General features: G+C 35.9%; 1 protein-coding gene across 3 annotated transcripts in view; it reads right to left on the bottom strand.

Annotated features, from left to right (window-relative positions):
• ACAP2 (ArfGAP with coiled-coil, ankyrin repeat and PH domains 2) overlaps window positions 1-15,124 on the bottom strand; it is a 63,093-nt gene that overhangs the window by 14,783 nt on the left and 33,186 nt on the right. For 2 of the 3 annotated variants that reach the window (XM_066556333.1, XM_066556334.1), the window contains exons 10-14: window positions 9,507-9,619; window positions 5,994-6,014; window positions 2,876-2,927; window positions 1,507-1,607; window positions 188-293 (exon numbers count right to left, since the gene is read on the bottom strand). In XM_066556333.1, coding sequence (XP_066412430.1) covers window positions 188-293; window positions 1,507-1,607; window positions 2,876-2,927; window positions 5,994-6,014; window positions 9,507-9,619 — 393 coding nt within the window. The remainder of the gene's footprint in view (window positions 1-187; window positions 294-1,506; window positions 1,608-2,875; window positions 2,928-5,993; window positions 6,015-9,506; window positions 9,620-15,124) is intronic. The other variant, XM_066556335.1, reaches the window with a different exon arrangement.

Here is a 15,124-nt window from a genome sequence, read left to right as displayed (position 1 = left end):
AGTAACATTAACACGGTGAGTGAAAGACAGATCAGATATAATTCACAGCCTTCAAAATTTCATTGCATTTCCACTGGAAGACAAACCGGATTGTTTCTTTCCTTCTCTCTCATTAAAAGAGGCTTTATGAATTTAAAATTTTCAGGATCTAAAGGGAGGTAGTTGTTTGGTGGCTTGCTAAACTCACCTCAGATTCATCCCCTTTTTCTCTGTATGCTGTGGCAATACTGGTCTGAACAGCCTTAATCCACGCCTGCCGCAGCTTTTCCGAGTCAGCCTGAAGCATGCAGCTCCTGGGGCAAATCACAAAGTGCTCAGAGACAGTGGCCAAGCAGCTGACACCCAACAGCACATTGCTCAGGGCTCTGTTTTGATGGAGCAAGTTTCTTGCTATCACAAGTTTAGTAGGCATCATCTAATAAACACATTTATTTTAAGGTAACAAAGCAGCTGAGCCTTTGTGAGCTGCAAACTCCTTATTTCAAAATTATTTGCAGGTAATGCTAATATAGACACAGAAATGACTCTTCCAAAACAACTGACAATAGCTTAATTTCCTATTCCTTTTCTTATTCAAAATTTTTCTTTTTTATATCCTCAGATGCATTTTACACCTGTGACACAAGTCACAGGTATCAGTCCTTTAAAACACACTTTCATTTGCTGACATCAAGAGAGTAACTTTAAAGCTCTATGACAAAGAATGAACTACTTCGCTTATCAGCAGTAAAAGAAACAGGTCATGAAGTATAAAACTGTTCCAACACTTGTGGGTTGAAAAAGCACAGGCAAGCAAGAGCAAAATGCATGTTATAGTGAACCACAACTGGGGATGCAAAGATCAGGATAGACAGCAATCTCCTCAAAAGAGAAATCTAAGAAGGAGTGGAAAGTGTAGATAACCTCCAAACCTAAAAGCATGTTGACCTCATATCAAAAACTTAAATATGGTCACATCTCACAATCACTAATGAGGAATCCATGTCCTGCCCTTGCTGTGGCAGGATGCCAAAATTCCCGAAGTACAACCAATGCACTGCTAGAGCTGAAAAATAATTTTATTTTTCGTTTAGTAGTTTCATTTTTAGTAGTTTCATTTAGTGCATTCTGAAGTATAATTTAACATGACTGAGACAACAGCTTATTTAAGTGCTTCTCTCTAATTGCACCAATCAGAAATGTGGAGAAACTGAGACCTGTTTTCTACATTACTAAGCAGCTGATAGTATCAGCAACTACTAAGCCCCAGCAGAGCCCTGCACCACAAGCCATTTATGCAAAAAGCACAAGAATGCATGTTTATTTTAATGCCAAAAGTAAACTAAATACCAGGGACACTTCTCACAGCATCACTTACTCTCAGCCAAAATTTCAGAGAGCAGAATTTTTCAGATACTTTTCCTGTTTTGATCTATCCCAAGAGAAACATTAATCTTACATTTTAAAACAACTACATGTCATTACTTTTATTTTTAAATAAACATATACTCCACTGCTTCTCCTTACTTTGTTGGAGAAACCACCTCAAAACAGAAACGTCTCTCTATGTCTTCACAGTGTTTAACTGTGCAGAGCCGCAAGTCCTCAACAACCACTGTGGGATTATCCTAAGAGACAAAAGTTAACAAGAGAGTCACAGAGAAAAAAATAATATAGTTGATAATAAGATAATAATTCAATCCTGAATTATTAATCATTGAATTCCATTTGCCTGGTTACACTAATTTTTTCCTTCAAAAATAAAATTTGAACTCAGTGGATTTGGAGATCTACAATCCAATCTACTGAATAATCAGCACCTTAAATTTAAACAACATAATTCAAACTAGAAAGATACTCTAAAAAATGTCATTAACTCATTATTAAATCAGAAAACTTATACTTAAATCAGCAGTACTTTAAGTGACACATAAAAAACCCCAGAAGCTAAATGCAGTAGTTTTGAAAATTTGATTTAATTCGTAAAAATTCCATTATGAGCTATCAACATTTTAAAGGTGCAGTTAAAAAAAAGAGCAAGGAGAATTCACAAACACAGAATGCCCAACCAAACATGCTCAAACTCAACTGTGTGTTTTCTTTCCAACCACAGAAATGAAGCTGCTTGATTTGACAGCATCAGATAGCAAGGAACAGCCTCTGATCCCAGTCTGTTTGCAGTGAAGAGGAATGAATTGCCATAAGCTCTTTCCTCTTTTTTTCCCCACTATTTCCATACAGGCTCTATTTTTTCCCAACATGAAAACAGCTACAGCTCCTTGGTGCAAAAGTAGATTCTAGAACAGCAAACAAAGGAGCAGGGGCCCAAAACCTGACTGAAAACGGTCTATGGCTTGGGGCAGAGCTGGACTTGCTGATTTAACATAGAACAGCTGCACTTTCCACCAGCAGCAAGGTAGATACTGACTGCTGAACCACTGTGCATTTTTAATACTAAATACATGTATTTAGCAGCCCTGACTACTTTGTAACAAGCTTTCATGCTTTTTTCCCCTATTGCTGAATTGGGTGTGTGAATCAGTAAGCAATTGGAGGAGCAAGTCCTGAAAGAGTTAAACACAACTGCTCAGAGAACAGCATGGAATATTTGACTGCCAGCAAGTGAGCACAAGCCTTTTGGGACCAACAACTTTTAAAGCTCTAGCTAGGTTACAAAACCCACAGCAAATAAAGTATGTGTGCAATCAGTGCACAGGAATCTCAGAATCTGTCAGTGTAGCTATAAGTCTCATTTTACAAAGGGAGAAACTAATTTAGAAGAAAGCAGTAGGTTGTTGAAGATCACACAGGATCTTCACATCAGCAGTTTCCCCAATCAATCAGAAAAATCATCACCCAAACCCCAAACTATCCCAAGCCAGTTTTCAACTCCTACCTTAAATTTCTTCTGGTACACAAGTTGGTTATTTTGTATTGAGAACCAGCGCCTATTCAAATGAAGAGACATCCAGAGAATACATAACTGATTTTACAGTGCTTATGTGACTGAGATGTGCTAACATACAGTCTACAAAGAGACTGCATGAAAGAATTCAGGAAAGCAATACTGCAGTCAATTTTGGCAAATATTTCATGACATTAATGAAAAAAGGGAAAGCAGAGACAAAACAGAAAAGAAAGCAAGGTTCAAATAATTTGAGTCATAAACAAACACATTCATGTTATGACAACATTAGTTAAGCTATCACACAAAACACTTTCATTTTAAAGAACATTTCCTTCTGCATTTTAGCAGCAAGTTATGATTTTAAGTAGTTGTTTGATAACACAAATTCAGATAGCTTGAATAACAGAAATACTTAAAACCATGTAAACTAATCCTGAAATATTTCTGGGAGTAGAACTACTTACTAAAGCACAAAAAATGCTTTGGTGTTGCTATCCCATGGTGATGCTATCTACATTGGGCATGTCTGAAATAAAAACACTACATATAAAAACTAAAAAAAAAAAAAATTCCAATAAAAACCTTTTAAGTAGGATCCTAAATTAAGCCTCAGCTTTGAAGAAAAATCAAATAAATCAAATAAATGCTTTAACGAAGGCATCCTGTAAAATCCATAAGATAATATAATGCTTAAAAACTCCTCTGAACTGTATCCTTCCTTGTCAAACTCACTGTTCACATAGGATACATCTCAGAGAATGGAAAAATCACTCACACTTTGGGGAAAAAACCCCTCAGATCTCGAAAAATGTTTTATCAGACCACTGAATGAAAAAAAACCAAACCCCAGTAGACATAACCATGCCTTTCTAGCTCTTCTGGGATGCACAAAATAAAAGCAAACCAATAATCACAGTTTCATTTTCACTGACAAAAATGAAAGGAACATACAAGACAATTCAGTGAAATTTACACCTTGTTTTGTTCAGGCTTATAATGCAAACCTGTGTTTACCACAGCATCATTCCTCAATCATCTCCAACACCCCACCTTTACCACACAACACTTTTTCCTGAACTACCAGTTCGTTTGAGTGGTAACAGTACACAAAATATTGTGTTGCAACAGATCTTGTTATTCTCCACAGGCTGTTGAGCTTCAAGCTACAGTTTACTACAATTAGTAACAAGAGGGCCCCATGTATTTATTCAACCACCACAAGCCATTCCTGGAAAGAAGTGCACAAAGATGGTTAAGAAAAATTAATATATACAAAATACGTTAGATCCCAAACAGAAAAGCTAGTATTTGTTAGAAAGGTTAGTGTTTCATAGACAGATGAGATTCTACCTTTTAAGAATCTTTTCAAATGTTGTGCAGATATATTTAATTTAAAAAGCAACAACAGGATCTCTTGTCATTCTTGATTTTTTAAATTTATTAACAGCAGTAGTTTTAGTCACTGCAATTGAAAAGGGATCATCTTTACTAACTATTTACAAATGCAGTAAGTGTGCCCCAAATATAAGGCAGGTTATTGCTAATATTCATATAGGAAACTTAACAAAAAAGCAGACTTGAAAAGGAAATAAACTCATGTCATTTTTCATGTGCTTTTTGTGAACATAACACAAAAGAGAACAACATGAAAAGCAGTGCCTGAGTGATAAAGGGAGTGGTAAAGGGGAAAAAAAAGCAGCCTTGCCCCAAGACAACGAGCAATGGAGCAAATCCCTAGTAAGAGCCTTAGGAAGTGCAATTAACTTCATTAATGCGATGCTTCATTTGTTCTACAGCTAAATATTTCATGAGTTACTCTAGTAAACAAGCTCTAATCTCATCAGTTGGATATAAGTGATCACACAAATTCTAACACAAATTTGTGCCATCTTTAAAACCTAGTCTAGAAGTTTTGAAAGTATTTCAGTTCCTTTTTCTTTCCTAGTAGAGAAATTAAATCTGTTAAAAAAAATTCACTCCAGCCACAAAGGGTGCAGGTTTTGGTGCTTTTCTAAAATAAACTTTTACTGAATGAGATCAACAATTTACGATTTTGGATAACTTGTAAGTAGATGTCAGAGTAAATACATTTTAATTTTTTCCTAACAAGATCAAAGTGTCAGACTGCCCTCCAAGGTGTCAGCACCACAGCAGTTTTATTCAGGCCAAGAACTTGGAGTTATTCCTCATTAACCAAATACCATCAACAAACTCTTCGCTTTACTGTAGCAAAATTCACTTTATTGTAGTCTGCTGGGGGTCTGCACCAGCATCAGCCAGGAACTTCTGAGGTACAATCTCTGTACTGAAGGTGCTGCTAAAGAGTAACCCACATCTATCAGGTTCTAAAAAAAAATTGAAAATCTTCAGGCATCATGTGTGCAATAAGTATTATTACCAAAGTTTCCTTAAATGTGTCATTCTGTCAAAAGCAAGAGAGAACCATGGTGAAGGAGAGAACATTCTTTGGAATATTAAAGTACTCACTTCATAGTGGTTAAATACAGTTGTTCCTGTTTAAAAACAGAATGTTTTCCATCATGTACACCTACACCATTCAAAACTGTATTTATTAAATAGGAAACAATGGAAAATCTAAAGAAAAAAATTCTAATTTCTGAGAACTGAGAGTAATACTGAAAAAAATACAAATTTTGAATTTTACATAAACAATGAATTGTGCTTTATGATTCTCAGAAAGTTTTCTCCTCTAGCTGCTAGCAGCACACAATTAAAACAGAGTAATTAATAATGCACAACATTTAAAAGTACATGTCTATTTCCAATGCAGTTGATAAGGAAAAAAAAATCTCACCAACTTCAATTGGAAAAAGGCAAGACATTGATCTTGTATGCTCAGAAGTTTGAGTGCAGAAACTTGGCTTTAATTCCTTTTTTAGCTAAAAACCAGCTCAATATTTCTGAATCTTTTAAAGGAATTGAGCAGCAGGTATAGTGGCATCCCAGGCAGAATCCTTCTGTTATTTTCTTAGACTGAGTCACTTATACATCCATTGCAAGTAATCAAAATTAAATGCAGGGTTAATGAAGAGCTTTTTGCGTGCCAAGGAAACATTGGGAAGGTATAAAAGAAGCTGGTTGGTACCTGATGTGATCTGGCTTTTTCCTGTCATGTGAAAAAATGGGGCAGGATTAAAACATAAAGGAAAGGAGGAAAAGGGATGAAAAATGCAAAATGAGCAAAATAAGAAAAGAATTAGCATGATCTGAAAATACAGCAGAATTAAAAAGGAAAATATCTATTGCACCCAATCTAAAACCTATTTGGACCATGCTAGTGGTCTGACAAATGCTCTTCTCCCTACACACGTTTATTCTCTATGATATGGACTTATTTTTCATTTGAATTTCTGGGAACCAAAAGAGCTGTCCAGCTACTGCTCCATAATAAATGCACCTGACTCTTGCCCTGATGCCTTAAGAAAACTGGTGTACAATAAGGTGTATCATTTTCCAACAGACAGACATTCATTCTAAACACAGGTGTCCATACCTGTTATTCTAAGACTTTGCAGTACAAGGATATAATTTTGATTCCAGCAAACAGTATTATCTGCAATACTTGTGTGCATTATGTCCTTTTAGTCACAACAAAAAGATTACAAAAGCTCCATCTTTTTCAAAAGTGACACTGAATTGCAAACAGCTCGGGGTTTACTTTGTAGCCTACTCAAACATTTATTTGTTTCTGAAGCCAGTGTCACACAGAACTGTCCCAAGAACAGGAAACTTGAGGCAAAAGCCCAAATAATTAAAGTCTTGAGACGATGAAACACGGGCTGCCAGGTGCTGCAGGAAGAAATTTCATTATGCTAGCAGGACATTAGTTTGGACTGGAAACAAATTTTCATTCACCACAACATATTTGCCCCCCTTCAAAAGGCTGTATTATACAGTCTTCTTTTTTTTTCTCCCCTAGCAATCAGACTTTTCCCAGGATAATACCACTGTGGGGTCCATGGATTCACTGACCAAGACATGCACAGAGAAGATCACATTTCTATCATTTGTCAGCTAGAATCACTCTCCTGTGTCAAACCCACACAAAACCTATCATACCCTCATCTCTTATGCTTTTAATGTTGCCAAGTATCTGCTAACAGGGGCTATCAGGAAGGGTTTTGGTGCCTTTAATTCACTCTTGATGGAATTCTTAAAAAGGTCTAGAACCAACATAAGCGCAACTGAGAGCAAGGAGGGTAAAAGAGAAGCCTCCATTTGAATACATATTACTACTGACAGTGCATTTAGCAGTCAGCAAGGAAGAGCAGTGCTGTCACCTTTGGCTCAGAACAGCAGAAAATTCCAGTATATCTAAGCAAATTCTTCTAATTTTGTTTCAGCTGGTTGATTTTCCATCCACCTTCCCCAAAGATGAGGATATAATAAAGGAGCAAGCTGCTTAATCTGTAAGAACACTAGAACTATCTTGTCTGTCTTGACATTAGCTCAGAACTCCCTAAAATAAAACACATAATGCTCTAAATGTTTCCTCCTTCAATATTTTGTAAAATTTTACAAACAAAACAGTTTAATGCAATGACAAAATCCTTTCTGGTACTTTATAGGGTTTTTCCAGTCACTAGTTAATCTATAGTTTATGGTAAACTTCAATCAGTACAATTCCCCACAGCTGAAACTGTAACACTACACAACTAAAACTTTCCATCATAGGAAACAGGCAGTGACCACTTCTGTGCCTACAGTATAGCAAGCAATTACAAATATATTCAGAAATAATGAAAATACTTGTTTATTTTTATTAAAACATAGCAAAAATGGGGGGCTAGATTCAGAAACTAAAAACTGTCTTCATTAAGGTCTTAAATGTATATTTTTGTATGATAAAAGTAGTTTAATAGCAATTAGTAATGGTTTGTGAACATGTGGAATATAAAATTTAAATGACTGATTCAATTTCAGAACTATTTACAGACAGCATATCCAATCCTATTTTTTGCCTAAAAGCATCCAACTAGTCTATCTCAGTGAGATAAATTATCGAGAATCTAATACTAAAAAGGTTAAAGGTTTTGCTTTATTGAATGCTCCTGTGATAAACAGAAGAATAAACTGTAACCAAGTATCAATTATGTAATAAAGGTAGGCAGCTCTGACTCATTAATGAGCTGTTTATCTTTGCCCTCTTAAATTATTGCTTGGATATGCTTTTTATTATATTGTTCAAATCTGTAACTTAATCTGAAGGAATGTCTTTGTGTATCTTGATTTAATTACATATTCTCCTTATTTACTTTGTGTCCATTTAAATTACCAACATACAGAAGTTAGTTTTAATTGAACCCAACTCTCTAACCACCTGAAAGTAAGAGGCATGTACTCCTAGGAGTGACAGCATGTGGAAGCAGACACTCCTGTGCTGCTCCCTCCTGTCACCTCCCTTGCAGAGCAAGGCCTTCCTGCTATTCAAAAGGGGAACCCAGAGTCACAGTTTCACCATCAGCAGTGGCAAAAAGGACCTTTCAGCTCCTTGGGAATCCAATAAAGGACTTTCCCTGCCCTATTACTGAGATTTTTCTCAGTATGCTAACACAGACATTTTACCTCACACCAGGAAGGTGCTTTTGATGCACATCTCCTGGTGTTCTCCCTTCACATCCTCTGATGCCTCACAGATTTGTCTTGGAGAACTCTGAATTCTGCTTGCATGAATCTAACCCAGAAAGTACATCACAATTACAGATGAATAATCAGGCCAAAGGACCAGACCAGAATCAGTCCAAAGCAAAATCCTTTGTACTAGTTACCCATGACTTGCTAATATAGATACAGTTTAATTGACACTAGTGGCCCTTGCATCAGTCTATGGATTTAATTGAAGTGATCCCAATTTCTTACAAGCTTGTGGTGTGCTGAGATGCTCAAAAAAGTACAGAATAATTCATATTGGAAGGAACACCCACTCAAATGCACATTCTGTCCTTTGAAACCCAGCAGATAGTTTAACAGAGGCACCACTGAAAAAATAGCAGAACATGGACAATAGAGAGCTCTTTATCACAACAAATTACATCTAAAACTCAAGAACTGTATCCAGCTGTGCTGTAAATGCTCCAGCATATATAGTGCCTTGAAAAAAGCACACACCCTTGGAAATGCAAAAGAAATCCTGTTCAGGAAGAAAAATATTTAAATAGTAGTAAAATATACATTGTTAAAGATATATGACTAACAATATATTTTGAATTCCCAAAAGGGCCATCAAAACTACTAAGCAAAAGTCATTGCACAGGACAGGAATTTTAAAGGATAACAACTACATTGCTTAACTTTCAGGAAAAAGTTATTTGAGTTCTTGACTGTGTTTCCCTGCTTCCAGTGGTTATACAACTTCTATTTTACTCTGTCTTCTAACACTTTCCTAGCATATGCTTTCACAAGGGAAAGGTTTGCAAACAACCAGTACAGAAAACAAGGAAAAATGGCTGTGAAGTGTTATCTCTAAGTTAACTAACAGAGTCATCCCAGGGTTCTGTCAAAACTATGGACTCAAGTTACAGAGATTATGAATCAGATGAGAATTCAGGTTAAAAAGCAGTATTTTTATTAGCAGCAAATAGAGGTTCTGAATAATTACCTGTTCCAAGTCTTGAAGGCATTGCTGGCTCGCTTGAATAAATAACCTTCCATAACAATGCCATTGGCTGCATCTACATTGTATTCTAGTTTAGTATCATCACTGGAATAATCCTAGTACAAAGGAACAAGAAAAACACACTGCAGTTCAAATAAAACTTCAAATATGAGCAGTACTGTTGTCAAAGAGTAAATACCTAGGAATAAGGTTTTGCTTGCAACACTTATTAGTCAAACCATGACTCTCAGCCCCTGATGGCTTTTTTAAAAAAAGCAATTTTAAGCAATGAGAATGCTGAAGATTTTTACTTTACCTGCAACAAGGGGAATTTCTTATTCAGGTATTGGTGAACTCTACAGCCAAATAGAGGGCAAACATTGCTGACAGAGCATCTGATGCTTCAACTGTCTGCTCAAATGGTCTCTCATATATTCCCAAGAAAGGGGATAGAAAAGCAGAGGAAAAGAAGCCATGAAAGTTAGGAGTCAAAACTGAGAAACAGTTGCAGCCTGTTGCAGATATGCATAAAGTCAGTCGTGCTTTGGCATTTTCTTCAGCTCTGTCATGTTGACAGCTGAGCTGCATAGGAACTTCAAAGACAAGTAATCAAATAAAGATGATGCTATCAGTTAACTCTAGAGTAAAGCAATCATGGTGCTGGCACTGATGACAAGACCTTAGCAGTAATTTTTTCTTTATGATCTTGGTTAAGATTACAAAATTACAAGTAGGACAAGGGAATATGCATTTCCATCAACCTAATAACAACTAAACCCAGCTAATAACAATTAATAGCAGCTTTCTGAGCTTTAGAAAAGCTGACTGCTTATCTTATTATCTCATCTTTAGCAAAGGTAAGTTAGACTAAGTAATAACACATGTGATGATCATTTGCTTTCACATCTCATTGAGAACAGCATGGGCTCTTCCCAGGGAGGTAGAGTTCAGATATTCAGAGAGTGGCAGGCTAACATCTACTAAGGGTGCAGGAAAAAGCACACATGGAATGACATAATTTTTACAACTTTGTCCAGCAATGAAAATAATATACATGCTGTAATTTTATTTCACTGTTATTAAAATGTATATCTTTAAAGTAGACTAGCAACATATGGCTTCTTCCCCTTAATATGGGTGTAAGAGACACATTACTGAAAATTAAATTTCAGAAGAAAAAAACCAAACAAATTAAATACTAAAAAGACAGAAGATTTTGTATTATGATTTTCCTGAACCTACAGTAGTTACTTTTCATAAATTGCAAACACCAGCTTTGTGTAATAAGTATATCTGAAAGTCTCTGCTTTGTACTTTGCTTCTTAACAATTTGTCTATACATGAAGGAAAAGAGGCAAGAAATATATATAAAAAAAGTAGCTTCAACACCAACATGGTCATTATCCCCAGGTAACAGCCCAGGATGCAAACAACTTTCGTGCTACACATGATGTTTACTCTTGTACATGCAGATGGTTTGGTCCAATCCAAGGTTAATTACACATGATAGTGAAATGGTTACATATATTAAAATGGGCCCTTTAAGCTTCCCACTCAGAACAGCACAAATTCCTTAAAATTATTCACTGTTTTCATCTATTACTAATCTGGATAGATTACCTAATGTTGAAATGTTAAATCTAGATTTTTACTATTGAATTGACAGATGATCAATGCAAGAGTTCTGAAAGGAAATGGAACTATCACATCACTACCATACACTGATCTGAATAAACATACTAGTTACAAAAGAACTCTTCACCAAAACAAAATCAAATTTTTTAATTTATTATTCAGCAATTAATAACTTTGATTTTCTGCCTGTTTTCTAGATCTGAACATGCTGAACATAAAAGACTTCATGTAAGCTCTCAAAATAAAAAGAGAAAACCACTATGCACAAACTTAGACATGCTGATGTCACATTCCCTACATTCCCCGAAAACTGATAAATTACTCTAACTTACCAGCTCCCAAACATAATGAAATCTGCTAAAGAGTTGCATCTTCCTGCCTCAGTGATGCCTGCAGCTCCTTGTCTAGTTGAAGACAACATACATTTCCCCAGTCTTTTTTGTCCAACCTACTATGTAATCACATTTTCCTTTGGGTCTGGAGAACTGCTGCAGAAAATGCAGCTGTCTTTTCCAATGACTCCAGATCTATGCTTTGAAGGTGTATATGGATCATTTACCATGCCACACTCTAACTTAGAATTATCTAAAATACTGAGCCTTCTCATGAAATGCATTTAGTGTCATTTTTAATTACTTCCCTGATTGAATTCCACTTTTACAGAGCAGAAAAAGACATTAAGAGTATAGAGGCAAATGTCAAATATCTCCTTAACTGAACATGGCAGACTACCAGCTGGAGGGGGGAGGGAATAAGGCTTCCAAGTGCTTTATCCATAAAACTTCATTGATAAAGTTGTGATTAGGAAAAACAATCAGAAAAAAAATGCCCCATTTCAATTCCATGGATAAAAGTAGAAAAAAAACCCTGAAATCAGCTATGTTCTGATCTTAGTCTCTACTATTCTACAATAAAAAAAATAGGAGCAAAGCAGTCACATTATAGTTTATTTTTATCTTGGTGCATGGAAAAGTTTAATGAATCATGAAAAATAATCTGGGGTGGAGAAAAATCCACCCATATCTTTCCAGTGTCCTGCATAAGAGAATCACATGTTAATAAACTCAGTCACTGTATGTGATTCAGAATTGTGTATTCTGCCAGCAGGCACACAACTGATAAAGCCTTCATTTTAAACATAATTAAACTAATTAGGTGTCAGGACTAAAGTAGATTTCACCTAACCAGAACTAAGAAAATTTAGCCAGTATTATGTAATTTTCACTGAAGTGCTACATCACATATTTCATTCAGTTTTGAAAGAATAAACATCTATGGCTTCTATTCTGACACTGATTTTTCACGGCTGACTGCTACTGGAAGAGAAACATGTAGAAGTGGGTTATATAAGTGAAGCACACAGCATGCTTTCATGCCTTTTTTTCCACCCTTTTTCTTTAAATGTCCATGGGGTACAGCAAACCAGCTGGCAATGGAAAAACAACTTTCATCTCCAGAAATAATACTAATCTGGTGTGTCACAGAACACTTAATATTCTTGACAGTGTTTCAGTGAATGCATTTTCGTATGAACGTATCAATTCATCACACATCCTTGATTCATTTCAGAGCACGTTTACTGTTTCTCTGTGTATGATTTTCTTGTTCCCCCAAAACAAAACCTCCCATTACTTTTCAGTAGCAGAGCTTTTGATTTACTTTCAAAATTGCTATCAGGCCATGAAAGCTAATCAAACCATTTTACCAGTAAATCTTAGGAACTATATTTTAACATTTAATGTGTAATCCAAATTATTTTTTACTTTAGAGACTCAGCATTTTAAAAGTTTTTTAAGAAGGCAGAAATTGGGAGAGCATAAGTACTAAAGAAAACACTAACCTGAAAAATTAGGCCAGCATACACTAAACAGGAGGTACTAATTGTGCAAACCTCCCATTTAGAAAGCTGCTCCCATTCCCATTCCATTGGCAAGAGATATTTGTCACACTTAAGCTGAAAAGTCCCTCAAGGAAGGGTTTGAAACAACAGACACCACAAGTAACACGGTTTACAGCCCAAGACAGAGTGAGAGAATGTGAGAGTGCCATTGAGCAAACAAGTCACTTGAAATACAAGCACATCTCTGGTTTTGGAGACAGAAGTTAGTCTGCACAACTTCTCAACAGCAGCTCTGGTTTCTGCCTGCTTTGTGATTGTAGTAGCAGCTGGTTTCCTATCACCTTGTTTACTCAATATGTTAATTTTCAAATCATTCTCACTCCAGCTGTTTCCTGAGCACTTCTTTGGAAGCAGATTTTTACTTTAATGGAAAAGGGATTTGAATACAACAAAAGCTTTTTGAAGTTCAATGCAAATACTTTTCCTGTATCATCTTCATTTTAGAACAAAATATTAGGTCTGACACAATACCCAAAAACCATGAAGCTGTTTGCAGGTGCAACTGATTTTTAAAATATTTTCTTAATTAAACGCGTTGCTACGGCACGGGGCTGCAAACTGCTCAGGAAACAAGAGTCATGTCTAATGTATTGACAGTGTGACACCACTCTTTTAATATTAATCTTTACTTATAAAAATATCTTACAAAAATTTCCCAGAATGATCATGAAATTTCTAGATTAATTCACAGCATGTGTTGCTCCAGTTTAATACAGAAAAAATATTTTCTTGCACTGAAAAAAATAAAGTTAAGAAAATGTTTCCTGCACATTTGCTGAGTAAATAGACCACAAAACTTATAAGCAATTAAAAAAAGTAAATCAGATTATCAGCTCTGCTAAAAAAGAAATCACACTATATTGGTGACCAAGCCCTTCCATGACACTTTTAATAGCCTCTCCATCAACAGCCTAATTAAGGACAATGATTATACAGAAAAGTGAGATGGATTATTTAATTAGTGCAATTATTCTGCATGCATATGCACATATATGCAAACACAGGTAGTAGGTGGGTAGGTGTGTGCACGTATGCACTTACCTATACATTTCAGAAAAGGAACTGCTCTTTATCCACACAATGAAGGAAAGGCATCATTCTGAAGCATTAGATTAGAACTTCAGTATATTAAATACATATATACCTCATGGAATATTCAACACAATAAGCTTCAGAAGGTTCAGTTGTTAAAAAACATGGAAGGATTTGGCACTGGAAGATTTGGGAACATAGTGGAAAACAACATGACAAGACATGAGAAGAGAACGGGGAATAAAGTTGCCATCTGGGACAGGGTGACCAGATGACAAGTAGTGATAAAAAGATCCAGAGTCTAAGGCAGTTCTGAAATCCTGATGAGCTGGAAGCTAACTTGGTGTGAAGGTTGGGAAAAGCAGGTAGGATGAGACAAAAACAGACAATGTGATTTGAATAAGGAAACAAGAAAATGATTGGACAAGCTGTAAGAGGAATCTCCAATAAAGCACAGTCTAGGCATTATCAGCACAAAATGAGACAGTGACTTCTCTGATAAGGACAGGAGACAACACTTACAACTCAAAACACAGAACTTAAGAGGACAACATACAGTACATTCTGATTGCCCTGATTATATTTTAGAGACAGCATGAAATTGTCAATTAAAGTAAGCAACAATAAAAGGAACATTATTGTGCTTGTCACTCCTACTAGAAATCAAGAATATTTATATTACACACAGATATGGCTTATCAAGTTTCATGAAGCTTAAAAGTTTCAGTAATAATTGAAACTAGTAGAAATAGTTTACCTGTAAAGCAGCCTTAAGCAGCATTTGAAGAAAAAACAAAGACTGTAAATACCATTGGCAACAGCAGTGACCATAATTCATGGTAACTAGTTATTATTTCTATGGCCAATTAAAAGATAATTGCTCATAACTTATGTCCTTCAGCAAGCACCACTGTTCTCTTAACAGAGAACCTCTCAATTACTGTCCATTCCTGAAACTGAGCCTTTAAGCCCAAAAAACTTAAACTCTGACCTTCAACATTAATTCTCAAGCTCCATCTTTCCCATTCCCCCCTTTCTTCCCCTTCCTTGCCTG

This window comes from Molothrus aeneus, chromosome 10 (assembly GCF_037042795.1).
Source record: "Molothrus aeneus isolate 106 chromosome 10, BPBGC_Maene_1.0, whole genome shotgun sequence".
Classification (NCBI taxonomy): Eukaryota; Metazoa; Chordata; class Aves; order Passeriformes; family Icteridae; genus Molothrus; species Molothrus aeneus.
Note: the sequence above shows the minus strand (reverse complement) of the source record. Positions and strands in the feature narration are given on the sequence as shown.